Here is a 27,121-nt window from a genome sequence, read left to right as displayed (position 1 = left end):
GGTCAGCGGAAGCCGGGATGGTGGGAAAGATTTGACTTGAAGAAACTCGAACCTAATTTGAATTTCTGTCGACATGGATCCGCTGCTTGATTTATTATAGCTTGTTTTTCGAAATAACTCCAAAAAGCGTAGTTTTGAATTCAAGCAAGGAATAACGATTTACATTTTTTTAAAAAATATTTAGGTTAATAGCACAAGAGGGCTGAGCGAGGATATAACAGAAGAAAAACACAGGGCTAACATAAACTGATAGCACGATTCAAAGTGATAAGAGCGTGTCAACGGTTTGCATAACAAGCACAATTAGCCCCTGAAAGTCACAATAACATGTCAATTTGCATGCGTTAGGCCTTAACAGCAAATAGCTAATTAGTTGTTTTTTTTTTTGTGTGTTTTTCTTTTCCTGCAAGTGCTACTGAATGATTACCATCTGGCCAATTAGAATCTAACAGATCTCCCTCAGGTTTGTGTATTAGACTTGTGTATTCCAACGACCACAGGGGAACTGCTGTCACAATGTCCCTCGGGGTAAAAGGCTAACGCAGACTTGCTTCAAGGTAGAGAATTTTATTTGGGCCCTTTTTGCCTTGGTCGTTTAACAAACCGATTTGGTTGTCCGTTAATGCTGGAAACAAGACAAGGCGACGCTCACCCCGACAATGAAGGATTTAAGTGAAGACGGAGTCACAAATTTTCACAGAAATTGGACAATCAACACACTCCGTGGTCTTCGAGTTAGGGCTTTTCCACACCAAACGTCCTGTTTTTGTTATGACTGGTTAATAACAAAAGAAATAATGATCAATGAGTCAGAAAACTTTGGAATTGTGTGCAGGGTGCACCCCTCTTGAAGTGGTTGTTTTGATATGGTTTTCATGGTCTTTTGATGACGTTGTGTCATGACGGCGCTTCTTCTTGCGCATCCTACTTTTCATTGAGACGACACGAGACTTAAAAAAAATGTAATAATAATGCATTAACATGCTCTATGCTAGGACTATGATCCTAGTGGCCATTTAAAAAACGGCATTCCCGAGTAGAAAACTTTTTTTTTTTTTTTTTTGCTGTATCTTTAGTGTTCACATCGCATCTTCATGACTATCTGCATTGCTGCTGCTACCTCACCAACCCGAAGAGGCACAGGGAGCTTTCATAGGCCCATGGGGGTTTCATGGGGGAAGGGCCGAGTAGATCAATCACATTCACATTGCTCTCTCCTCTATCCACATCGACAGAAAAAGCCGTGCGCTTGCTCCTCCGCCGAGGCTCTAAAGTCCCCTTTATGTCACTTCCAGGGCCACCCAAAACAAAAAAAAAAAAGAAGACAATTTCACCTTCAAGAAAGAATGTCCAGTTGCCATAGCGCGTCGCAACAATGCTGGCCTCTTACAATGCCCAAGCCCCTCACCTCTGACCCTACTCTGTCCAGCCCACGCATCATATTTCCACCCAGAGGTAGTTGCACAAATAACACGGAAAACAAGCACCGGGCGGTTTGAACACTGGTGGCAGCTTCGCTGCTTTCCTGAAAGCAAACGGCCATGTCAGAGTGTGGTGTATTGATTTCTTTCGGACTGATTTCTTTTTATTTTTTTTCCCCGCCCTTGTGTGCTATTGGTGGGTTGGTTTGCAATGTGGGGAAGCAGAACAAGAGCAGTACAGAATGTAATCGGCTCAGGAATTGCATTCCCGTTTCTTGACATTTGCATATTTCAGGACAAATACACATGAGGAAAAGTATTTTGGAGTATTGTACAAACGATGCAGGGAGCTCGATGTCGAAGCGATAATAAAAAAAGGAGTGAACGTGGGGACTATCTTCAATCAGGCAAAGCTACCAAGTCATGATAATTCTAAAAGCGGATGACAAAGAGAAATGAAGCCCACTTCAGATTACGACGCGCGCTGTGTGAGGTTCTGTTTTGAGTGACCAGTCCAGGGCGAGCGATCCAGACCTCGATGTCCGTATTTAACCCCCGAGGGTTGAGACGGCGAGGGCAGTGACGGAAAAACTTCCTCCACATGAGCGCACGCACATGGCCGCTGTGTTTACAAACACTATCGTAGCGTTCGGTAACGTGGCAGGCACGAGGTTACGTAAGTATCCCAAATTGAACACCATCTTTACTTGACTGGATTCAGACTGGCGACGAATCGCTAACACAGTTTGCTTGAACGTTTGTTTTTTTTTTTTTTTTTTTTTTAATTAATGAGTTCTACTATCTGATAGTTGAGTAGAAAGTATAGATCCACTACTTGCGTAAGGAAGATTGACATGCAAATGCTACGAATAAGGACTTGGTCCAAAAATGTTTTAGATATGAGGCTTTGGAAAAAAAAAAAAAAACCACAAACCAAAAAAAAAAACATCACTGGAACCTCACGGAACGTTTAAAAATAAAGGAAACAACCTTTTCACATGCACATAATTCTTTTCGCAACATGAATGAGCAAATGTTGATATCCCAAAATAGATTGCCTGTTGCACTCCTGTAAATCTCACGAGAACCAATTTCAAACGATGCCCATCGTGCCTGCATGTGTAGGCTGGTTGCCCCTTTCCAAAATGTCAGACATAGAGTACTGCACAGCTAGAAGCTATCATTGAAAAGGTTAGTAGCCCACCCAGCCCCCCCGACCGCCCATGCCCCCCTGTTGTCCACACATGAAGCAAAAAAGACAGACAGCTGGTTCTAAACGGCATTCAAAACCAAAACCCTTTTGAATGACATCAGCGACGACTTCTGTCAACATCAAGGGGATTTGAGCCCAATATAAGGTTTCCAAAGTGGAACCAATCCAACAAGTGGTGTCTTTCCAATCGGAGTACCCAAAGGGAAAACGACAATGCTTTTTGTGTCCTAAAGATCGAGAATCTACGGAAATGCCGCCGGAACAAAAGGATTGATGTTTAACTCATTTCAGTTCATTTTACAATCGACATAAGACTTGGTTATCTTTTGTTCAGATCAGTGGTTCTTAACCTTGTTCGAGGTACCGAACCCAACCAGTTAAACATGTACATTCACCGAACTCTTCATTCGTGAAAAATAAAAAAAATATGATTTTTTATTTTTTTTTTTTACAAATACAAGACATGAAAAAACACATTTATGAAACACAGAAAAAAAGGAAATCAAATTTCAAGACATAAGTCGTTTTTTTATTTAATTGTATGGCAGAGGCTCCGTCGAACCCCTGAGACCGATTCACCAAACCCCGAGGGTTCGATCGAACCCAGGTTAAAAACCACTGCTTTAGATGTATTTGGGCCACTTCATTGGAAGTGTGGCTTGCGTTTAAATTTTTTTTTTTTTTTTTTAAATGAAATAGCATAGCGTAACTTGAACCCTTTCAGGCACAGCGGTTACGACAGTGGACAGCCTATCACGTTATCAGGTTACAGGTTATTAGTGGTGCATGAAAGTGTTAAAGCATCGGGTCTACTCAGAAATAGGTCTGCTACGCTATGCGTCACGTTAATATGACCTTTTTAAAAAAGATTTCATTTCCTGTGTTGACTGTTCAACACCTATTTCCTGTTTGTAGTGACGCCCGCATAAAACTGGTCATGCAAAACAGAAGGCAACGTTTCACAAAATGCCCATTGAGTGTATCACACCTCTTCAGTTGAAGGCAAAAGCCCCAAACGGAATAAAAACTAACACTGATCGAGGCAATTGTTCATCATGTGACTTCCCATTTGAATTCAGTGTTGTATTTTTTTCTCTCAATGGCAACGGAAAATGTTAATTTTGAGATTTGAATCATCGTGAGTGCAATTGAAGGTGCAGAGTAGCAGCGTTGACGCTAGCGCAAGAAAGAAAGACGCAGCCTGTCCCGTCGTCGGCGGCGCTGGGGTAATGTTCAGACCAGATGGTCTTTGGAGCGCTCGTCGGCTGGTAACCATGGCGACCGCGCGGCCTGAAATAAATTAACTTTTCTCCGCGCGCACTTCATCAAGTTAGTCAGATATATTGACTGCCGTAACAGACAAAGGGGGGTCGTGAGCAAGAAGACAAGCAGTTGGAAGGAGACGCGCAGCTTTGTCAGGAGGCTTTGGGGGGTGGGGTGGGGGGCATCGTGAGAGGGGTCGGACGCTGGCTGAATTCGTCTCGTCTCCGTGCCCCATGATGCTTTAAGACCGAGCAAAAAGGAGTTTGATTTATATCTGCGTGCTTTGCGCAGAGGGTTTCGGAATCTTCGTGGAGGTGGGGGGGGGGGGGGGGGGGGGGTCTGACGTCAAGAAAGGTCTCTTCTACTTTCAGATCAGTGATGAGTTGGTTGATAGAGTTTGATCTAGGCTAAGGGTCAACTGCTGTTTACTATCAGATGTGACCTCCTGTGGAAAACAGGAATGCGCACCCCCCCCAAAAAAAAAAAAACGCACGCGCACAGTTTTAGCCAAGCCAATTGTGGATCGAGGGGTTGTCACATTGTAGTCTCGTCATCAGTTATTTAACGGTGCCGGATTTATTGAGATCTCTTCTTACAGTTTGCTCACCCACTTCAAAAACTGTCTCCAAAAAAGACAGAAAATCCATTTTCTTCAACAGTAAATGAATTGCAATTACTAAAAATATCAAGGCTGCGTTTGTTAGCAGTTCAGCCAGTTCAGCCGGTTCAAGCGGTTAAGCCTCACCCTTTTACATGCAGCGCAACCACTCAGGTCACTTCTTTTTTCAAAAGTTTCAACAACTCAATGACTTTTGAACCCATCACGGTTCTTCATTGGAAAACATTGACAGTAATGCCCTTTGTCGTTGACAAAGTCATCTGGAAACATTCCGACATGACCCCCCCCCCCCAAAAAAAAGTCGGGCGTTTTTATGTTTATGGAATGAACGCATGTATGAATGGTACTGTTTAGATGTGGCTTGTGGATGGAGTCTTCGGTCTGCAAGGGATTCTTTTCACATCCTAAAGAATTCACGGGTGCCCCATCTGATGACTGCACTCTTTTGTACGTTTGCATGACCTGACTTCAGACAAAAGCAAACAGTGTGGAAAAACTTTCCCCGGGTGGAGGTAACTAATACTCAAGTGCCATCGAGAAAATCATTTCAACAACGTCTCTGTGCTCCACAATTATAATCTATGAAGTAATACCTAGTTGTGATTGAATAACTATTAGAAGGCAGTTTGCTTGTGGAGGCTCTCAGTCGTACAGGAAAGTTCCATCGTAGAAAGGGTTCTGTCAGTCGTCATCTGTACCTGTGGGTAAAAAACAAAAAAACAAAAAACAAAAAAAAAAACCAAAAAAAACAAAAAACTGCTTTTTTTTTTTGTTTTTTGTTTTTTTTGTTTTTTACCCACAGGTACAGATGACGACTGACAGAACCCTTTCTACGATATTAGAAGGCAGATAGTGTCTTACAAATGGAACACATAACTAGTGAAGTAAGAGTAAAGAAACAAGATGGGGAAGAAAAAAAAAATAACACGTGAATGCAATTACAGCAATAGCTGCAGGACGACAAAGATAGCAAAAGGGGAATCTCCCCACAAAGTCGACTACATCTGTTCTGCATTAAACATAAAGAACAGTGATGCTGGTATGGAGGAGGAGGAGGAGGAAGTTCTCGAGGGAACCAAATTACAAACAGAAGAGTATTTCCAACGCATTGTGATTGGGCTCATCTATTAACTTTAGTTGCTAGTTTGAACAAGATAATGAGCATTGGGCAATCGGTTTGTATATGATGTGGAATATTTATATTGCCCTATATATTTGGAAGGAGAAATATATTCCCAGTCATGACATACCAGAACAATAATTCCTTGTCGTAAGAAAATACTCTTTCTATATAATGGAAAAAATTATATATATATATATACTTTTTTGTGGGGTGGGGGGACACAAATTGGATATCAGATGGATAATAATAATAAAATTAGAACAACATACGATTTTTTTTTTTAAATTACATAGGCCACAGGTTCAAACTCAAGGTCCGGGGGCCAGATCTGGCCCGCCACATTATTTTATGTGGCCCGTGAAAGCAGTTCAAACATGTCAACTTCCATGATCTTTTCTAAAATGTCGACCAACATTTTATATTCTCATGTGCAATAAAGAGATATATTCTAAGAATTTTCTTGTCACCAAACCCCTCATGATAGTAACTTATTTGACTTCTTTATATGGTTTCAGTCATGATGTGAGAGGAAAAAAATCTATCAGTCATCCGGTTTTTCAGGCTAGTATCTAATCCGCATACTCTTACATCACACTTAACTTGGTCACTATATCAAGAAAGTATTCTACTGTACCAGCCTGGAAAAGTAGACCAGTTTTTTTTTTTTTAGAGCAGTGTCACGTTTGTTCATGAGCCCCACCCTCCCCCCACAAAAAAAAACATAAAACATATAAGTGGCATGAAAAACTAATCCGCGTCTTCCAGACTTCAACTTAACTTGACAACTTACTTCCAAACAACTCCCACCAAGAGTTATTCCCTACTTATCAGATAAATGGTATTTGCAAAGGAAGAGAGTGGCTCCGTTCCACCTTGCACCAGTGTAAAATTGCCCCTATAGAAGAGGCCTGCTCTATTTTAAAAACAAGGGGGTAGGAAAAAAAATAGTCAGTCACCAAGCTAAAAATTCTCAACATTCCAACACAACCTCTGGCTGTTTCACAACCAAAAATAGATCAAGGCTTAAAAAAAAAAAAAAAAAAAACGCAAACATTCACCAAATGTAACTTTGTCTTTGGCACCACCGCAATCATATTTCATTCAATTCATTTTACAGTACTCAACGTTAAATTTATCCCCCCCGGATATCATTTTGAAGGATTTAAAGAGATGACAGAAGACACAGGAGCCTTTTGTTTCTTCGCATCTGTGGAGGGGTATCAGATGTTCATACCAGTAGTTATGAGTGACCATGTGAGGTACATTTGCAAGCATTGCAACAGTGTGCCATGTGACGTGAATCACAAGTGTGAAGGGGGCGGGAACAACTAAACGTGGCGAGATGGAGAGCATGAAGGAACATCTGTCTTGACATGCGTGAGGAGCAGTTGACCGGCAGGAGGGGCATATCGGGCCAACTGGCACTTGTGCTTTTGTGATTGAAGAACCCTAGTCCAAACAACGGGCTCTCTTCCACAGTCTGCGGCGGTGATTCTTCAAGTGTGGGATTAGTTACGATAGTGCTACGAAGGTGCCCTCTAGTGGCATGCAAAAGAATCATTGAATACAGTTCAGTTGTACTTAACTTTTTTTTTTTTTTTGGTGCGCTTACGTGTAATCTTGGCGGAGTGTTTTGTGCAGCAATTTTCAAATTATATCACAAGTGAACTCTCCTACAGTTTTCTTTTCTTTTTTTCTCTCTCGTAATATTTTAACTTTATTCAAGTATAATTTGAAGTTTTACTTTCTTGTTGGAATGACCCCTTTTTCAACTACAGGAAAAAAACATTTAAGCTAGTAGATATTAATGTTGAGTATGATGACGGAACTCATGTATTGCCAATCATCACGTGGTTCATTAAAAAAAAATGTAAATGTCTATCTATCTATCTATATACATACACACACGCACACACACACACACACACACACACACACACACAGATATATACGCACAAAAGAGACCATCTGGTGCAACTGAGGGGGGGAAAAAGGGGGCGTGAGTAGAGATAAAAGTTTGCATAGTCAGCTGGAATGCCAAGTTGTGCAAATGTTGTCATAGGTTGTGTGGTTTGCACAGTCTATCTCTATATTTAGGGGGTGGATTTGAAAACACTCCGGGATGCAAATAATCTGACCTAATTACACTCGGCGTGTAGCGAAGGAGAGTTCACTCTCTAACCTTAGAATCTGACGGAGGACACAGTGCTTGTCTCTAATCAGCTGGCACAATACACAACCTCCTGAAAGGAAGTATAGCAAATTCCCTTGGAGATATTTACAGACCATACTTTAGAAAACAAACAAAAAAAAAAAAAACAGCAAGAAGGCTTGGCAAGCATTTAACTTATTGCACTACTCTACATTGCCAAGCATTTGCTTTAACAGGACCGCTCTTTAGCCTTGCTGCCAAAGTCTCAACCTGAATGACAGGAACGAGCTTCTCCGAGCAGCTGTTGTGAGGGTGAATGTCACATACTACCGTGTCCCGCCAAATAGATGGCATCAACTATGGACACATAACTATGGACTTGACTGGGGGCAAAAAATAAAATAAAATAAATAAATATATAACGTGACTCCGATGCAAAACATTGCAGCTGGGAATGAAACTATTAAAATGTTCGACAAAACGCACAGCTGGTGGGCCGCCAAAACTTGGCGTTATCTTCGGGATATATTTCTTACCGTCGCTAGTCCGAAGCGACGTCGACGAAGCCGTTTGCAAGGTATGTCGTCAAAAAGAAGGGAATGTAACAAACCCGTTTTCACAATTTTCACAAGTAGGACCCAAGTGGAATTGAAAATACATGAAAATACTCGCAAGTGTTTGTGCAGCCTCTCCACGTAAACATTAGCAGTTTCGCCGCCACTAACTGGCTGTGCAGCAATCTATCGTGTCAGCTTTGGACCAAGCACATTTGATCGTAAGGATGATTTTAATTCAGTACGAAGGATCATAACTTAAAAATGAAGTTTACATTTTGAAGCATAGTCATTATTCCAAAGGAGGCTATTTTTAGTAGTTCGTGCTAACAGTATTTTATGTTGTTCTCCATTTGGTGTACTGTTGAATAAAAATGTTTGAAATTACTGTGGCGTGTGGGAGGGGTCTTTTTTATTTTGTTTTCAAAATATTACCTCCAATGTCAATAAAATGTTGACTTACTCTGTTGTTATTTTTGTATTTTGCTTTAAAAAGTTGATTTTTAGACAGCAATTAAAAGACGTGTTCAAACTGCACAGGCTAAATGACGGGCTTAAAACAAGAGGGAGCTGGATGAATGACAAATATTCGTGCGGGGCAACCTGACGTACAATTACGACACCGACTTGTGGAGACAAATAGCTTCAATACAAGCCAAGTTGAGTCATAGGAAAGATAAAATTGTGTGTACGTGTTCTTTGAGGAAACAGATGTTGCTGGAGAGAAAACGTATCAAAACACTTAAAAAAAAAATGGAAAGGAAAAAACATTTTTTAAAATGTCTTATGTGTTCCGACAGGCACGCTCACCGAACCAATAGTAAATATATGCAAAGCTTTTTCATTCATATATTTCTACTGCAAAATAATCTCCAACTCTCAACTCATGAGGCTGTATCCAACACTAAATGTCTCCGAGTACATGACAGGATATTGCGTGCGCCTTGCCATTGCATTGCGTTTGGATGCATGTGTGCCAACAGGCCTACATTCAGCTGGGATTTCTGGCTTTGTCCGAGGTTCACAAAGATTATTTTTTGTTGTTGTCAGAGAGGGTGTATCCAACTGTGACAAGCTGCTTTGGCTCCGCTTGGTTCTTTGTAAACCCCGGAGAGTCCCAAAGGAATGGAGCCGCACTCTCTCGCAGCCCTGGTGTTAACCTCTTGACTTAGTTGCTGATTGACGGAGCGCCAGACAAAATAAAGGGGAGAGGATTGGAAGGAGCAGTCATTCAGTTTCCTAATGGTGACGTTTAAGAAATGTCTATATTAAAAAAAAAAAAAAATCAAAAAACTGTCAGGATAAATTTTAAAAAAAATAATGGGGCTTTTTTTTTTTTTTTTTTTAACAATAACATTAAACAGAAAATATGACTTCGGCTGTGGCTCAGTTGATAAAACAGGTTGATCAGCACACAAGAGCTTGGTGTTTGTAACACGACTCGGACTGATTCCAGTCCAAGTTCCTTTTCATTTTAGCAGCCGTGGCCAAGCAGGAACCCTTCGCTCCAGAGCGTGCCACTATATGGAAGGAGCGCGGTTGTTCGGTGCGTGGGATTAGGGAGGTTTGATGGATTGACCCAGAAATTTATTAAGGGGGAAAAAAAAAAAGATAAGGCACCAATCAGAATTTTCCACAATAAAAGAGGTTAGAGGTTTGAAAAATTTGAAGGGCGTGCTGGTGATGTCAAAGTGAGGTTGGGTTCTGTGTATTTTATTATTTTTTTTGTATTCCTGATCTATGAAATGCTCAGAAAGTGAGTTTGCATCTCTATTACGAAGAGTAACCTGTACAGCCAAGCAACATCCAATGTCAATGACGCAGAGCAGACAAATGCGTAGATTTTCTCTTGTTCGGATGCATTAATAACCATCACACGTGTAAAAGATAGCGTACTGGAGACAAAGGCCTCAAAAACAAACTTCTCTTGCCTACCATCTGGGGGACATGATCATCTTGGATGAGCTTGACTTTCCTTAAATAATTAATTTTGATATTGTGTCAGCTAAGCGGCTCAAATAATGGACAGACGGATAATTCATGAAACTGAAAAGCCTTTTAAGAAACAAAGTAATGAAAAAATAAAATCACCATTGCTAAATGTTTGACAACTTTGTTTTGTAGGACGCAGAGAGGGCAGCCTGTGAATGGACTCTGAGCAGGCCAGATGGAAACAGACCAGACCAGACATGAGACGGAAGAAAGTTTGACATTCAAGAAACTTGCCACGTCCCGTCACATCTCAAACAAACTCCAGAATGGAGGAACCTTTTCAGATGGAGATCCTCTTCAAATTACCAGTGACAGAAACTGGAACAGTTACAAGGCCAGCGCAGAGGCCGGCTCCATGAAAAGGCAAAATGAAACCTGCAATGACCCTGGATCACTTCAGGGGCTATTGGATCAGGGGTCCTTCACAATGAATGGAGAGTTGATGAACGGGGATTTCAAGCATGTACTCGCCGAACAGTCGTTCCTGGCCAGCCAGCCGAAGAAATTTAAAGTGGATTCAGAGATTTCTGAATTGACAAAAAATATAGAATTTGAATGCAATGCTCAGGCGGAGATAAAATTAGGAAACAGTCATTGTACAATTCCTAATGGAGATCATTTTGCTCTGCCAAGAAACAAACAACTTTCAATCAATGGCGCTGTACTAGGCACCTCCACAATAGAAAGTACACCAGGTGATCTCTTAGAGAGAACTTTGTCTCAATATTATCCTGAGCAAGTATCCATTGCCCCACAGAGGTCTGGGACACAAGACGCTCTGAATGGTTCTCTAACTACAAAATTGCCGGGCGAGGATTGTATGCCTTCCGCTTTGACTTCAGATTTCCCCGGTTCGGCTCAGATACTCAAATTGCAACAACGACAGCCTGAGACTTCTGGTATCGCTGAGGGAGTCAACAATTTTGACTCCGTCGACTATATCGTGAATGGATACTCTAACAATCATGACACAGATTACCAGCAGAAAAAACAACAGCACCAAGAGCAGCCGCCATCTTGCGCTGGCCGCGAAAGATCTCTTGATCAGCTCCCCGGCATAGTCCAATCATCAAATATCGCCAACGCCTTGCAACAACCTAAAAATGGCCCACGGTGCTATCCCAATTCTCAACAAACGTATGAGAATGCGAACCAGGATTTTGATCGCGACAATTTTAAGGAGCTCAATACTCTACAGACAACGAATGCTGTGTTGCTGAAATATGGATCGTCACCCAACTCTGGTATACAGAGCATGGTGCAACACGGGAAACCCGGGTCTGGTCATGCTCAGCAGTTTGAGATTCAGCCCAATAATTTCCAACAGAATGTTGGAAACATACACGGGGCTGACGGCATGGGAACTAAGGGACCTGATCCACAGCAGAGAATTCAGGCAGCTGGATTAGAAAACAGTCTGGATACCACCACACAGCAGAAGAACAGCTCGTGTTCAAGTCTCCATCAGGGGAGCTGGATGGAACCGAACCCTTCAAAGCAAGAGACGAGGGGTATGTCATCCCAGGCGGGGGAGGAGAAGAGGGGCTTCTCCGCCACGGCTGTGTCAGACCAATCGAGACGTAGCCTCCAGGTTCATGGTCAGATTTTGGAGGCAAGGTCTGGACAAAGGTTTGAGTCGCCTGGAATGTTTAAGGAAAACATTCGGGGGTCTAACAGCGTACAGGAACAACAAATTAGTCTCTTAGCCCAACCGCACTGCGCTTCAGCCCCGAGCAGCAATGATTCGGAGTGGCAGCAATGCAATTCGAACGCAAATTCAATGCAGAAACCTCCACCCCAGACAAAGCACGATCAACAGGTTGGGGGATATTATCACGCCCCCATGCAGTCAAAGCACTTACATGACAACCCTGAACTACAGGACACATTGTCGCCTGAATTTTTCACCACGCAGCAACCGCAGCACTGTAATCTTCCGCGTCCACTATCCCACCCGCCGCAATTTGAAGAACAACAACTCAAGTCTCCCATTTTCAGGCCACACAGTCAGCCTCAGCCAAGTCAAGTTCAACTTAACCAGCAACACAAAAACAGCTCTGCACACCCCGGCAGCCACTTCCACTACAAAAACACAGCAGGTCTTCAAGGACAATGTCAAAGATCATTTTCTCCCAACTCAGGCAGCGGTGACTCCAGGCACTTTCAACCGCAGCGACCCAATAACTGCCACCCACCTAACATTAAAGACCTCCCTCATAATTCGACACAGTCACAATTTTATTTGCCACAAGGCGCAATAAACCAACAGATATCGATGCAGGCGTATCCCAAGACTGAACACCAGTTGAAGGCGTGTTCTCAGGTCCAAAGGGGATCTCACCCGGGATCGCCAATTCCAGACTTCCAGAAGCATGAAGCTCTACGTATGCATCTCTTACAAAGGCAGGAGAGACTGGGTCCTCCCCATTCTGCGCAAAACACCAGGGATAGCAAAATTGACCTCGCAAATATAAAAATTGAAAATGGACCCAGATTCAATTTGCCCAGCTCACAGCAGCAACTGGATGGATTGCAAATCAAGCAGGAGACTCAACAGTCTGTGTGTGAGAATACTCGGCAGAACAACATCCTGGCCTCCATGGAGCAAAGTCTAAAACAGTACCAACTGTCCCCTGTGTTTGAGAAGAAATCATTTGTCATGAATTCAAATAGAGTCAAAGTGGAATCCTCTGGGCCTGTCACAATCCTGTCAACCAACGCCGACATGTGTAAAGTGGAAGCATCCGGAGCGCCTATGTCCATGACGGCTTTAAAAAGAACACCTGACTCCACGCCCAAGAAAGAGCAACTCCTACAGAGATTCATGGATTCGCCAATGAAGCTATTGGACACCCCGATAAAAAGTCTACTCGACACACCGATTAAAACACAATATGACATCGCATCCTGCCACTGCGTTGGTGAGTTACCCGTACTTAAGTTACATTACTTATAATGTGGGGTATGACGACTGAAACGTCCCTTTGTTTAGAACAAATCAGTGAGAAGGATGAGGGCCCATACTACACTCATCTGGGATCAGCGCCTACTGTTGCTGGTATACGAGAAGAGATGGAGAGAAGGTAAACACCAGTTTTACAGTGGCATGTGCTGTTATAATCACAAAGTACTGTTCAATTGGAAGCACTGTAATATCTTTTTTTTTAATTCCAAGGTCTGGTTTAAATGGTCAAGCCATCAGGATAGAGAAAGTGGTATATACAGGCAAGGAAGGAAAAAGCACACAGGGGTGCCCGATTGCAAAATGGGTAGGCGCTATTTTTGCTGTCTTAATCTCGATGCAATTCTTCAGAAGAAAATGGGAGCCCTTCAAATACGTGCAATAAACAAATGGATGATATTCCTCATGATTCAGGTGATCCGTCGAGCCAGTGTAGAAGAAAAGCTACTGGTGCTGGTTCGAGAACGCACTGGACACAAATGTGAGACAGCCTGTATAATCGTGGCAATCCTGGTCTGGGAAGGCATCCAACCCAGCCTAGCTGACAAACTCTACCTCGAGCTAAGTGAAACTCTGACAAAGCATGGAGCCCTCACCCAAAGACGATGTGCTCTCAATGAAGAGTAAGTGACAACAAAGCAGAAACAAAAACTGCATACAGTGGTACCTCTACTTACGAAATGAATTGGTTCTGGAAGAAATTTCATCACTGGAAAATTTCGGAAATAGAGACGTGTTTTCCATGTAAATGCCCTAATCCGTTCCAAGCACCCCCAAAAATCAGACATAGATGTTTTCTAAAGCATAGAAATGCATCAAAATATGTAACAAATACATGTTAGAATTAAATTATTGCACAATAAATGAGAGTTGTGCATAATGTAAAAAATAAAGAATAAAAATCATGGTCATTTAAGTGTGTCCTCATCGTTTTTTGCCCTAATTTGTTCATGTTCTCTCTCAGAGTGTTTTTTTGGCTGCCGTTTTGTAGAGAACTGATCCAAGAATGTTTTGTTGGCTTTTAGCAATCCTTCGAAAATGTCCAAGGCAAACAGTATAGTGAGCAAGCGCCCAGCTGGTGAACACTTTTTCTGGGTGATTCACATTTACGTAAAACTATTGGAACACCTCATGGCCCGACGGGCAAATGACGAGCTGCTTCGACACATATCTATCTATCTACACACATACGGTCAATCTCCCTCTTAGCCAACGGGATGCCAGGATGATGTTCGGTAATAGCTAATGGCAGAGCAACTAAAAAGTATGTTGCGTTCAGGAAACTCGGAGCTGCAACTAGCAGCCCTGACTGTATTTTTAACTTTCGTATCTTGAAATTTATTTCGTAACAAGAGTCAATAGTTTCCTGTTGAGGATTTTCGTAACTTGAAAATTTCGTATGAAGAGACGTTCATAAGTAAAGATACGACTGTATGCGGTCATTTTTACATTGCATCGTGTGCTTGTATTTAGAACAATGGTAAGAAGCAGGTGACATCTGACCAGTTTCTGATTTTGCTTACACTCAATTAATGGATATGAGACCCTCAAACTCTCATTATTCATTTTCAGGAGGACCTGTGCATGTCAGGGATTAAATCCAGATGCATGTGGAGCATCATTTTCCTTCGGATGCTCATGGAGCATGTATTACAATGGCTGCAAATTTGCCAGAAGTAAAATTCCAAGAAAGTTTAAACTACAAGGAGATGATGTCAGAGAGGTATTTTACCACTGATATGTGTACTTTTCACTGATGTTGCAGTATTTCATATTAAATGTGGAGGTCTATTTAATTCATTATTGTCCATTTAACAATGGTAATATTTGTTTTGTAGGAAGAGAGACTGGAGCAAAACTTTCAAGGTCTGGCCACCTTACTGGGCCCCTTGTATAAAAATATGGCACCTGAAGCTTATGGAAACCAGGTGAGGAAATTCAGCAGTTTATCGCCGTTTCAAAATGTAAAATGTATCGACATGTACGGACATTGGCAGACTTTCTAAGACTAATTAGTTGCTGTGTGATCAAGCCGTGTCAAGAAAAGTTCCCACACGTTTTTTTTAAATCTGCTCCACCCTTATATAATGAGTCATTTCGTTTTGTAGCCGATGTGTGCGGGGATTTCCAATTTAATAATATAAATTTCTTAGCTGCAACTAATGCCAATCGTAAAGGGATGTATGAACGCCATTTGATAGAAAGTTAATATTTTGTCGATAATTTGATAACGTCATTATGTTTCATGTACATTTGACATTTTTAAAAACTATTTTAAAAATAATATTGCTGGCCACCTTGTTCGTTAAACATGTCACTATATCAGAGTCACATGTGTCAGTTTTGGACCAAACTGCACAATGACATGCGCACACAGCTACGCTGCATCTACGGTGCTACGCTAATTCAGTTTGGCCATGAATTCTGTGGTATGATACTGCACGAAATGCCTTATTTGGAGGAAGTGATAGACGTGCGAACGAGGAAGGTGATATCGTTCTTCAAGCTTGGGACAAGATGTTAACTTATAATAGCCGGGGGGGCGTAACAACCTCCGGCGGTGGCGGTTGTCGTGTGTGCCTGATCAATCACAATCGGGGTTTGAAACCTGTCGCCCCTCAGCAGTTTTGGTTGTTTACCTCCCTCCTCTTTTTCCGGAATGCCGATTATCTGAATATGATTACGATGAGAGCGCCCTTCGAGATCATTGACCTTTGTCTTAAGTAGACTATTCACTCTTGTCAAGGTAACCGGGGCTTGCTTAAGGCTGCTCCAACGGCTTTCATGGTCCACAACCTTTTACTCAATTACGACCACTTTTATAAGTCATTATTGTGGGGACTTTTGGACTGCTTAAGTATCAAATCAAGCTTGTTGAGGATCTCATCCAAATCTTTTTCCAAATCAGCGGTAGATTGTCCATTCGCCCGTGCTATCGCTGATGCAATGTGAACACTCATACTAGACAAACACTGAGTCGCCCAAGTTGATTTTTCTCAAGTTTTTTTTTTTCTGAGATGACTTTGCAGAATACATTTGGGTGGATTGATACCAGTTCCTTGACTAAAGTTGAAGCTTGTTAACATCATCAAGAGACATTCAACTTAATAAATTACTACATGACACAGAGGAGCGTCTGCTCTCTGGCGCCCCAGTGTGGTTCATTGCAGTTGGCCTAACTCCACATACTTTCCAAAGAAACAATCTTGAGTGAAATTTCTGTGTTCTGTGGAAACAGGTGGAACATGAACACAGAGCACCTGATTGTCGCCTGGGTTTTAAAGAAGGGCGTCCCTTCTCTGGGGTTACTGCTTGTCTAGACTTCTGTGCTCATGCTCATAGAGACCTCCACAACATGCAAGGGGGCAGCACTGTGGTAAGTTAAATATGTCTGTCATGTTTGGTTGGTATTTGGCGCAGGAAAAGAAAACATGAAAATATCTTAAAACCCTTCCAACAAAGGTGCGAAAACAATCCCTGTTTTTGGATCGGATACCCTGAATAAAGTCATGAACTCGTTCTGTTTTTGCAGGTATGTACGTTAACAAGGGAAGACAACAGAGAGATTGGAAAGATACCAGAGGATGAGCAGCTCCACGTCCTACCACTGTATAAAGTTGCCAACACGGATGAATATGGCAGCGAGGAGGGTCAGCAGGAAAAAATCAAATTGGGTGCCATTCAAGCCCTCAGTGCCTTCCGCCGCCAGGTGCGCATGCTTGCTGAGCCCGCAAAGTCATGTCGCCAGAAGAAGCTGGATGCCAAGAAAGCAGCGGCGATCAAGAACACCGTGATAGACAACTCTCATGATAAGGCAGAGAAAGTGACCCCGTCAAAGTCAAAAACCGGGACCTGTGAAAATGTCGCTCTGGGCACACCTGTGCAAGGTAAAACTCATTTCCCTTAGGTCATTAAAAAAATATATATATTGGCAACCCTAGTTACACAAAATTGACTTGCGTCCATTGTATTTTGATCCTTTCATTCTTGGGGATTTATTCCAGGTGCTATGGGAGCCTCTCAACATCCAGATCAAGCGAGCGAACCCTTCGGAGGCCATTCTCTGCAACCGCATCAACAGCACGAAAACATTCTTACCTCTTATCCCGGTGCACCAAATGCCGCCAAATATCCCAGGTTCCCTGGCCACCCAGGATCTTTTCCAAGCACTTCAAAGCCAGGCGGCATGTTTCATCATCAAGCCTCGACACCAGCAAACCCGTATCCTTCCCCGGTCCATGCGCCCAACTCGTTCATGGATGGATCTAAACATTCATACCCTGTTTATCAGTGTAACGGAGGCATGCCTCTTGATAACTACCATCCATACTATGCTTCAAACCAAAAGCAACTGGACATGTATCAACAACAACGGCAAGTGCTGTACTCGGAGCAGCAGTATGCAGCCCATCAGCGTTACGACCTCAATTACCCGCAGAATTATGCCGATCATGGTTTACAAGTCAATGGCTACAATGCATACAGCATGAGGCCAGTCCACCCCATGAGAGCTTTCAGTCCCTGTAGTCCTAACGGAGTGGCCGACCCCCATTTTATGGACGCCCTTTCGAGAACGCCCACTGCCCACAGAGTTCGAGAGTATCCAGCTGCCGGGAGTCATGGCAATCAGTTTGGAAGAGCCCCGAATCCATACTTTGGGAGTCCTCAAATGTTCCCTCCGAGCCAACAACCATTCCATATGCAAATTAAGCAAGAAATGGGTATTGCTAGCCCAAAGATGCTTGGCGGTCAGTTCAGCGGTGAGTGTTTAAACCCAGAGACACAGACAGGATTGGGTCTGCTCAACGGTAATCCCATGGTGACGGGTATTAAACAGGAGCCTGGAGCCCTACAGAGACCCCCGACCCCGCAAAAGCCAGAAATTTGGTCAGACAATGAGCACAACTTCTTGGACCCCGAAATCGGTGGAGTGGCAGTGGCACCGAGCCACGGCTCGGTCCTCATTGAATGCGCTAAACGGGAGCTCCACGCCACAACGCCTCTTAAAAATCCGGATCGCCATCACCCAACACGTATATCCTTGGTCTTCTACCAGCACAAAAATTTGAATGAGGCTAAGCACGGTCTGGCCATGTGGGAAGCAAAGATGGCAGAAAAGGCTCGAGAAAAGGAGGAAGATGCCGACAGGAATGGCGGCGAGGGGACGCCAGGCAAGGGCAACAAAAAGGGGATGAAGCGTGAGCATCCGGAGCCATCAGAATCTCTTGGGGAGCCTCCTTATAAGCGTTTTATAAAGGCACTCATTGAGGGGTCCTCATCGTGCACAACCGACACCTATGTCAGTACATCTCCGTATGCCTTCACTAAGGTCACAGGACCTTATAGTCACTTTGCTTAAAATACCCTCAAGAAAAAAAAAATAAATAATGAAGGTGCTTTATTTATGCTATGACCAACTGCAGCACTGGCCTCATTCAAACACTCCTAACCCAACGTGTTCAGGTGTTTTAGACTTTTAACAACTGAGCTTTATTTGTTGACCCTGCTATGGATGTATTTATTTTTGTTTTGCAACTTTTGCAAGATTCACACTGTTAAAACATCTGGTGCTCTCAATTGTACACACAGACCTATTTTTTTGTTTTGGTTTGGGTTTTTGTTTTTTTTACTGGAAACAAAGCGTCATCTTTGGTGGCTTTATTTTACATTTTGAAATACTTCAACATGGCATAGAATGCCGAATTTGAAAACTTCAAGGTGCTAATTATATGTCGTCTTTGAAATTGTCTTGAGACAATAACTTATACGGCAGACGAAATAATGATATAATGGGAAAGATTTGATTTCATTCATAGAGTTGATGTTTCAGTGTATCTTGAGCACTTCTTGATTCTAAAACATAAGAGGAAAAAAATTGATATAACAATGAATCCAAAAGTAAGGTCCACACATTCCCAAAGTAAAACAACACAATGTATGATTTTTTTTTTTTAATCTCCCCCACCCCAAAAAAAAGAACACTATTGCGCTGGTGCTTCTTCCACAACTTCGATTCTATTCATTGAGCCATTCAAATGGTGCTACTTTATCATTTTAAAGAGGAGAAAAAAAAAGCTTTTTATTATCCAAGGTTTTCCAGTTTAACTGTCAGCAAAAATGTTCCTTTGGGCGAGTTCACTGAACCAGCCTGAATGGTGAAAAATTAAGTGTAGTTTTATGTCTGTGGTGCTTAATTGATGTGCTTTTTATACACTGAGGAGCATGGGACAGGGTCAGCTTGGGTGTCACTTTCAAAGGGCAGCTGGCTTGCTGTGGCTTCGTTCATGGATTATTGTAATCTAACTGTAAAATAAACAGGTGAGATGTGTACAGTAACTTAAATTCCCTTTTTGGAATTACCGGTATAAGTTGTGTGTCTGTTGTAAAGAATGCGCTAAGCCGAATTCGTTGTTTCTCTTTGTGTTCGAATGAATCTTTGTTTCCTAGGGTGCTATTGAACCTGTTTAAAAAAAAATTATACAATGTGAGACTCTTTAGGCAGTGAGAAGAAGGCTGTTAAATAATGTACAGTACCAACCAGTCATATACCTCAAAACCAGTTTGGCAATAGGAAAAAAAAATCTATATATATTTCTTTGTTTTTTTTTGTTTGGGTTTTTTTGGGTTACAGTTTAACTGCATGCCACCTAAAAGGTGGAAAAAGTTCATTTCTTACTGTCTTACCTACCTGCTAGAACATTTGAATTACTAATGTTACTGTAAAATCAGGGACATTTAAAAAAGAAACTGTACATTATTGCCTGCATTTGTTTTTGTCTTTTTCCTCATTCAGGGACGTGCCATTGAATTTTGTGTCCCGGTTCAACTTTTCTAAAATACGTCACACAGATTTTTCAAGGGGGAAAAAAAAAAAAAAAAAAAAGTTCCTGGATTTTTTTTTAATTTTATTTTTTTTTAAGTTTTAGCGAGTAGGATGGTGATTATTTTTTTTTCCTCAAATGAACACAACGTATATGCACTGATGTGACGAAAGGGAAAGTATGATATTGAATAAATTAAGGGCAATTTATTTGCTTTCGCTACAGGGCAGTGAGTATCATCTTTGTGCCTGTGTATAGTTCAATTTATTTATAACCACTAAGCAATTGTATGATTTTCCTCTTTATTTTTTAATTCATGTGATATATAATGGAATGACTGTAACGTTATAGTAACAATTTTAACCCAATCTTATAACAAATTCGTTTTCTGAAAGCACTTCGAAATTTTTTTCAGGAAAAAAAAATTATGTATATGTAATAAAGTACAAAGTGTTTTATTTAAAACAGGGTGTAAATGAGTGTGTCACATTGTACAGTGAAAATCCAAAATGAAATTTTCAACTCTTGAACTCGACGAAGGTTCTCAACATGGCAAACTGACCCAACAAATGATCAAATCTCAAAAGAAAACATTTTCCAGTAAAGTCTTTGTCAAGAATACACTCTTGTCAACGCAACGTTTACTGTTAGCCCGACAAACATTGGAATTTATATTTTGGATGTTGTAAAATCCACAGCGATTTATGTGTTCATTGTACAGAGCCCAGCGACAGTAGCAGGTTGTGGTGAGAAGATTAAAGAGATTTAGCAAGTGGAAAAAAAAGAAGAAAAAAATGAATCAAAGAAAAAGCAGCGCCATACTTGAAGCTATGAGTCAGAATTACTTGAATGACTTTATGGGTATAACAAGAGTACTGCATGTACTTGGCTCAAACAACGAGTACTTCATACTTTTTCGTTTTTGCAGGCGGACACTAAAAGTCACTTCTTTCCTGTTTGATTTCTTAAGGCTTCCCTTGTTCTCCAGAAGCTTGGTATGCTCCAAAATTTGGATTAAGGATAGGTATTCAGCTGTAAGTATTGTAATGTACTGAATGCGGTTTATTTCAAAGCTGTTATTATATCATTGCTGATATTGCCAAGGTGTGGGTGTTTTTTTTTCTCCCCCTTTCCCTCCAATAAATTTATATTTATTTAAAGATATTTGACTTGTATAAAATGATCAGTTTTACCATTATAAATACACGCCTAGTTTCAAATGTTTGTGTGTACGCTCCTCCTTTAACGGCCTACAAGGCAAACATCATGTCTTCACATCAATCAATGGATTAAGTCACACATGGTGATCCGTTTTCTGCCAATCCGGTAAGGCCTTTGATGTGTCGAGAAAGCATCAAAAACAAGAATTTACAGCGACGTATGTGACAATCTACCGCAAGGGAAAACAGACCGATGATAAAAAATGGGATGATGACAATAAAAAGAAATGCCATGGCAGTCGAAACATATTTCATCTCTGGATTGGACACGGAGCATGACTCCACAAGATAACCAAAAAAAAAAAAAAACCAACAATGTGCTATTTTATGATGTAAAAAATGTACACTATGTTATGCTGAGCTTTAATTGACAGCAAAACCCCGGGCGTTTTATTTCGAGAGATGACAAAAGATCCTCACCAGACATGACTAGACACTGCTCACAAAAAGTTGAGCGCCGTTGATAGCAATGATTGCTTGCATCCATGATGTCTTTTCGGGTATCCCAGTCACTCAGACAAAGTGCCACTTGTCCACTGTGCAGGTCGAAAAAGTAGCGAGAGGAATTACATGTGTGCGCAGGAGTATTTAACAACTTCAAACTAAATCACGATCTACTTACCCTCTGACGAAATACGGTGTCCGCAACCAAGCGCGGGTGCCTGCGTCAATGAAAGTTACAAATGATCATTGATGTACGGTTGCCATGCCGCTCTTCTGGTAGCGATCATTACTAAGTAACGCGCATGGAAAGTCTCACCAACTGAATCACATCCGTTGCCTCTTTTGCGTTGCATTTGAAAGGACTGTCAGAACAGGACACATTTTTGCTGGAAAAAAAAACAGGCATGAATTCCATTTAAAAAATACAATAAAATAAAAAAATGGCTCGGCAAAGTCAACCTTTTGACATCTTACCATTCAATCCCGCCACTGTTTGTCTGTTTCTGCACTAGTGCCCTCCAGTGCTCATGTGTGGACTTGATGATCTCCATGGCAAAGTCCTTCGGACAAGAACACACAGCCTCAACATACCGGGTTTTCATAGGCGCTTGTTTTAAATCCGTTAGCATACCTTATCTTGAAACTGAGCGTTGAATCCAAACTGGTTCTCGGGTTTCCCATCCGGAACCTTATACTTCCTGAACCAGTCCACGGTGGCCTCCAAATGACCAGGCCGGCTCTTGCGGACGTCATCTATGTCTTTTATTAAAAAAATAAAATACAAAAATTGAATTGCTGCAAAAGATGAATTTGTCTGTCTTGGGGGGAAAAGTCTTGTATACAGAAAATGTCACATTGACAGACAGGCAATGACAGCATTTTATTGGCATGTCAGTGAGCATGATTCCTGCGTGAAATTCAGTTGCGGCTGTTTTGATCAGTGAATAAACGAGAAATCTCACATTAGTGTCAAATTACTGTTGCACCCCGAGAGAACCTCGCAGGGCAACTATTAAGACCCACAGCCTACTGTTGACTGTACGCAACCATTGTATTGAAAATGAAAACAGCTCCAAGTTGGTTTGATGATACTGTCAGCGCCGGTTGACCATAGCTGAGGTCATCCTACGTAAAGTGAACAAAATAAGGTTGCCACAAATACGCTCAACTTGTATTGAGTGGAGTTGAGACAAGCTCTTTTGGAATTTAACAGATGGAAAAATAACAAATTGTCACTGGATGTGTTGACGCATTGGTAACTGGATCCCTACTGGCCAGTACTTTTCCTTAATTGAACGGCAAAACAACAAAAAGCTCGATTTTGACTACCGTGGATCACTTGCACGCATGGATAAAATTGTTGGTACTCGTCTTTTCAGCCCGTATCTCACTGAACGGAGAATGCTTTGCGTTTGTTTGTGCATGTAGCGAAAGATTTTTTTGTCATTTTTTTCCGTCAGAGTTCCTTAAAACGTCACAAAGATGTTTGCCAGACATTGGCAAACAGTTTCAACAGTCGTAAACAGTTTTTCTCGTCGCCGTCAGATTTTCAGTGGCAGCAGACGGGTACCGGCCAGCTAAGCGGAACGTGGCTTCAGCGGTCACCAAGACAAAAACTCGGGCATGGGAGGAGTTCGCCGAGGCCATGGAATTTACTTATTTATGTATTTTTGGAGGGACACAGTAAGACACACACGACACCTGCTCAAACAAGCTTGCGTTGGATCTGTTCATCGACTTAAGTTGTATGACCTGTAGAAAACACCCACCGTTCAGGCTTTTGGCATCGGGGTCCTCTGCATTGATAGCAATGACCTTCCAGTCCATTTCTCCCTCATCAATCATTGCCAGGATTCCCAGCACCTTCACTTGAATGACCTGACCAGGAGAGCACACCTACAGGACAAGGCAACAAAATGCCAAATGAGCAAAGCGATTCAACGACAAAAGCAGAGTAATTAACAGAACCCCCCCCCCACAAAGACAAAAAAAAAATCTTCGAATATAGAGTGTTCTTACATGCATGCCGATGTCGCAAATATCAATTGGATCATTATCGCCACAGCATTTTGTTTCCGAGTCCATGTGGTTCGGGTCCTCCCACGTCTTCCCCGTTGAACGATATAAACAAAATGAGCATTTATTTTGTACAAACTAACTTAAAAGCAAGCATGAGCTCAAAAGACCCGGAACTAAATGATGAGTAAAATAAGTATCAATGACTACAGCTGCTGCAAATTCCACATCACACTATGTTCGGAAAATGTTTATGGTTCATCAGTAGCACTTGCTGATGACAATCAAGGGTACGATGACCGCCTTACCTGCGGGATGGCGCCGTAGTTCCAAATATAACCTTTATGTGGAAATATGTTGGCAACGTATCGGAGCTTGCCTTTCTTTACATCTTGCTTAATGGGGTTCAGTGGTTCCTTTGTCGCAATCTGGAAATTGTTGAAATGGTGAATGGCGGCGTATTTGTGCGCTTGTGGGTGTCGTGAACAGGTATTCTCCACGGTCAGCGCAAGTATTTAGGTATGTCCACAGTGTAAACAAAACTGTCTCAATTTTGTCAGCATTAAAAAAAAAAAAAAACCACTGAATTATTATTATAAATACATATGTTACTTCAAAATTCAACAGTTGTTAGTAATTTCATGAATACAAGCATACATTTTTAAATTATATGGAATGTCTCTTACCTGCTTACCGGTACTAGCGTGAGGTGAGCATCACGCGTATATTTTCCATCAGTGTTCAAGAAAAGCTAATATGCGAACATTTCAAAATGCAATAAACACGGCATTTTGTACTCTCAGCTGATGACATGAAAAGGTAGTGTAAGAACAACAAAATACAATTCATATTTATGTATTCAAGTGGTAAGAAATGCTTCATTTTTAGTAATGCATATTTCTAGGCTAATTTATGGACGTCATCAATTTTTTCCAAACTGCTTAACTTTGCAACAAAATGGTGTTTTCAGAAAACCATGCGAGGGTGACTTTCGCTTACCTCCATCTTAGCGTTTGACCAGCGGGGCACCTCAACGACCATGTTAAAGAGCACCTGAACATACAGACCTTATTTACAGTCCATGCGGCGTATGCTGAGCTGAATTTCATACTCTGATAAGAACTTATCCGAACGTACTTCACTCTCGTTCCTCTTGGCCTTTTTGGCTGGCAAACCATTGTACTGATGAAAGAAAAAAAAATACATAAGGTAAACATTATGCAAGTACAAAGTTGCCATGGATTACATACGAGAGAATTATGAGGGTTACCTGTTCTGGCTCAGCTATGAGGGGGATATCATGGAAAGGAGAAATGTAGTTGCCATCCGAATTTTCTGGAGGAGACAATAGCCCAAACGACACAATCAAACAATGCAACAAAATGGCATCTTTTAAACATGTTCATTCAAACAAATGCATATACCTTAGTGACAAAATAAATTTAAAAACAATATCATTATTTTAACAGAAGAGGGTAGTAGCATGAGGATGCAGGCCTGAAATGTAACTCGCTCCACTTCAACGTGACTTAAATATTGCTGGCCTCAGGCTGAAACCGCTTATGTCACAATTTGGTGAATGTTACTTTTTTTTTCCACAGGGTTAAGAGTATAGTGCCCCCCAGACTGGTTGCTAGTTACTATCCATAAAAGATACAAAAAGTGGGCCCTCAGATTGACATTTAACTCGACCTACCGTGCTACCTATCGATTATACTTCATGTAACCCACTTTGGCATACAGCAATTATGTTGGTTGCTAAGTGTCATTGCGTTTGACCAAACACAACTGTCACCAGTGGCATGGACACTGGCAACATTTTAGATGGCGTTATTTTTAAAGAACAGTAATTGGGGTTTTTTTGTTGTTGTTTTTTTGCGTCAAACACACTTGAACATGTTTATTCTGAGTGACTGCTCCAACTCAACAGAAAAATCACAGACCACATGCTTAAAAACTCCTCCATACTTCGTCGTATAGCACGTAGAACACGCGACGGGCCAACGTTTCTGGGGGTTGGTATTCCAGATAACGTCAAAACATTAAAACTTTGTTAGGAATGTTCCATTACTCGGTGGCGCCATTAAATTAACACTTGTGAGGGGGTGTGTTTGTGTTTATGCTACGACAATGGCGGTTCTGCACTTACTAAAATAAATCCGGTAATCTGTGCTGTTTGGGCTTCCTCTCTCCTCGGTTTGATAGTGCATCGTTTTTCTCAACGTGGACAAATGCGGCAAATAGGCTGCACGAGAGAGGAGTTTGTGTCCAAAATCGGGAAACGACCCCAAGAGTAGCCGGAAGACGATGCCCGAGGACCGGAGTAAAAGCGGCGGTCTCATGACTGACGCGTTCACCACACTTCCTGCTTCCTGTCTTTCCGCCACAATGGTAAAAACACTTCCGGCAGAAGCCCTAAAAAATAAAAATATCAACGTTACGATTATGCGACAGGTGACGAGTTTTTCATTACCATTTAATGTAGTTCGTGTTAATATAAGTACAGTATTTCAAACGATCGAACACCTTGCTGAATAGGAAAGAATTGAATAACCAAGTCAGCGTTTGCGAAAACGCTTTTTTTACACCTTTCGATTGGGAATAAAAACCGGAAGATAATCGAATACTTCCCTTGTGCTGCCGCGGAACATCGTAATATAATGAGACTCTCTGGAGCGAAATAACAATAAATAAAAAAGGAAATCAACAAATATAAAATAAATAAATAACATAAATAAATAAATGGAATCACGAAATATTGGGGTGACAGTCATTCATATACCTGAAAGCGTTGAAAGGGAGGAGCTTGCTGTTTGCTGTGTTCACATTTAGATTTGTTGAATAGAATAAAGAGACATGACTCGCCTTTGTCTCCACTCGTCATTTGCCACATCTCCACAGAGTAAAATAAATACTCAAATAAAACCGAAATTCACAGTGGAATTAAATTTTTTTAAAGGAAAGAAATGCAATGAAACAAAGTTTCAGACAAAAAAAAATACAAATAAAACAAATTAAGATAAAATGTAATGCAACGAAACAGAATGAAACACAAATAAAAATAATGATGTTATGCAAATTGGAAAGTAAGTAAAACACAGAGCAAAATAATGACAATTCCTGACCGTAAAAATCTATGCTGTGACCTGTGATCACGTACTGGGGCACAACCCTTCATTTGGGATTGTGTTCTTTCTAATTATTTTCTTTCGTTTACAATTTAACCACGCTGTTTTGCATTCCAAATCGTGAGTTTCCAAGAATTGTGCAAAACACGTCCCTCTTGACAGTCTTATGACTTTAATGTTGACACTGCATGAT

At 41.4% G+C, this 27,121-nt stretch overlaps 2 protein-coding genes across 2 annotated transcripts in view; one reads left to right on the top strand and one right to left on the bottom strand.

The window, feature by feature from the left end:
• tet2 (tet methylcytosine dioxygenase 2) overlaps positions 1 to 20,701 on the top strand; it is a 22,095-nt gene extending 1,394 nt beyond the window's left edge. The window contains exons 2-10 of the mRNA XM_019861861.1: positions 10,470 to 13,258; positions 13,330 to 13,420; positions 13,513 to 13,606; positions 13,714 to 13,922; positions 14,872 to 15,022; positions 15,138 to 15,227; positions 16,538 to 16,675; positions 16,832 to 17,186; positions 17,304 to 20,701. Of these exons, the coding sequence (XP_019717420.1) occupies positions 10,513 to 13,258; positions 13,330 to 13,420; positions 13,513 to 13,606; positions 13,714 to 13,922; positions 14,872 to 15,022; positions 15,138 to 15,227; positions 16,538 to 16,675; positions 16,832 to 17,186; positions 17,304 to 18,658 (5,229 nt within the window). The 5' untranslated portion in view covers positions 10,470 to 10,512 and the 3' untranslated portion in view covers positions 18,659 to 20,701. The remainder of the gene's footprint in view (positions 1 to 10,469; positions 13,259 to 13,329; positions 13,421 to 13,512; positions 13,607 to 13,713; positions 13,923 to 14,871; positions 15,023 to 15,137; positions 15,228 to 16,537; positions 16,676 to 16,831; positions 17,187 to 17,303) is intronic.
• Positions 20,560 to 26,183, bottom strand: ppa2 (inorganic pyrophosphatase 2). The gene is made up of 12 exons (XM_019861872.1): positions 25,950 to 26,183; positions 25,071 to 25,135; positions 24,938 to 24,982; positions 24,800 to 24,853; positions 24,109 to 24,228; positions 23,804 to 23,890; positions 23,554 to 23,680; positions 22,416 to 22,543; positions 22,259 to 22,344; positions 22,101 to 22,170; positions 21,963 to 22,002; positions 20,560 to 21,876 (listed from the first exon to the last, which is right to left on the bottom strand). Exons 1-12 carry the CDS (start codon positions 26,140 to 26,142, stop codon positions 21,854 to 21,856), a joined length of 1,038 nt encoding a protein of 345 aa, XP_019717431.1. The 5' UTR covers positions 26,143 to 26,183; the 3' UTR covers positions 20,560 to 21,853.
• Between the last annotated feature and the right edge of the window lie 938 nt (positions 26,184 to 27,121).

Source organism: Hippocampus comes, unplaced genomic scaffold (genome assembly GCF_001891065.2).
Source record: "Hippocampus comes isolate QL1 unplaced genomic scaffold, H_comes_QL1_v1.1 scaffold7, whole genome shotgun sequence".
NCBI lineage: Eukaryota > Metazoa > Chordata > Actinopteri > Syngnathiformes > Syngnathidae > Hippocampus > Hippocampus comes.
This window is presented reverse-complemented; position numbering and strand designations above follow the sequence as displayed.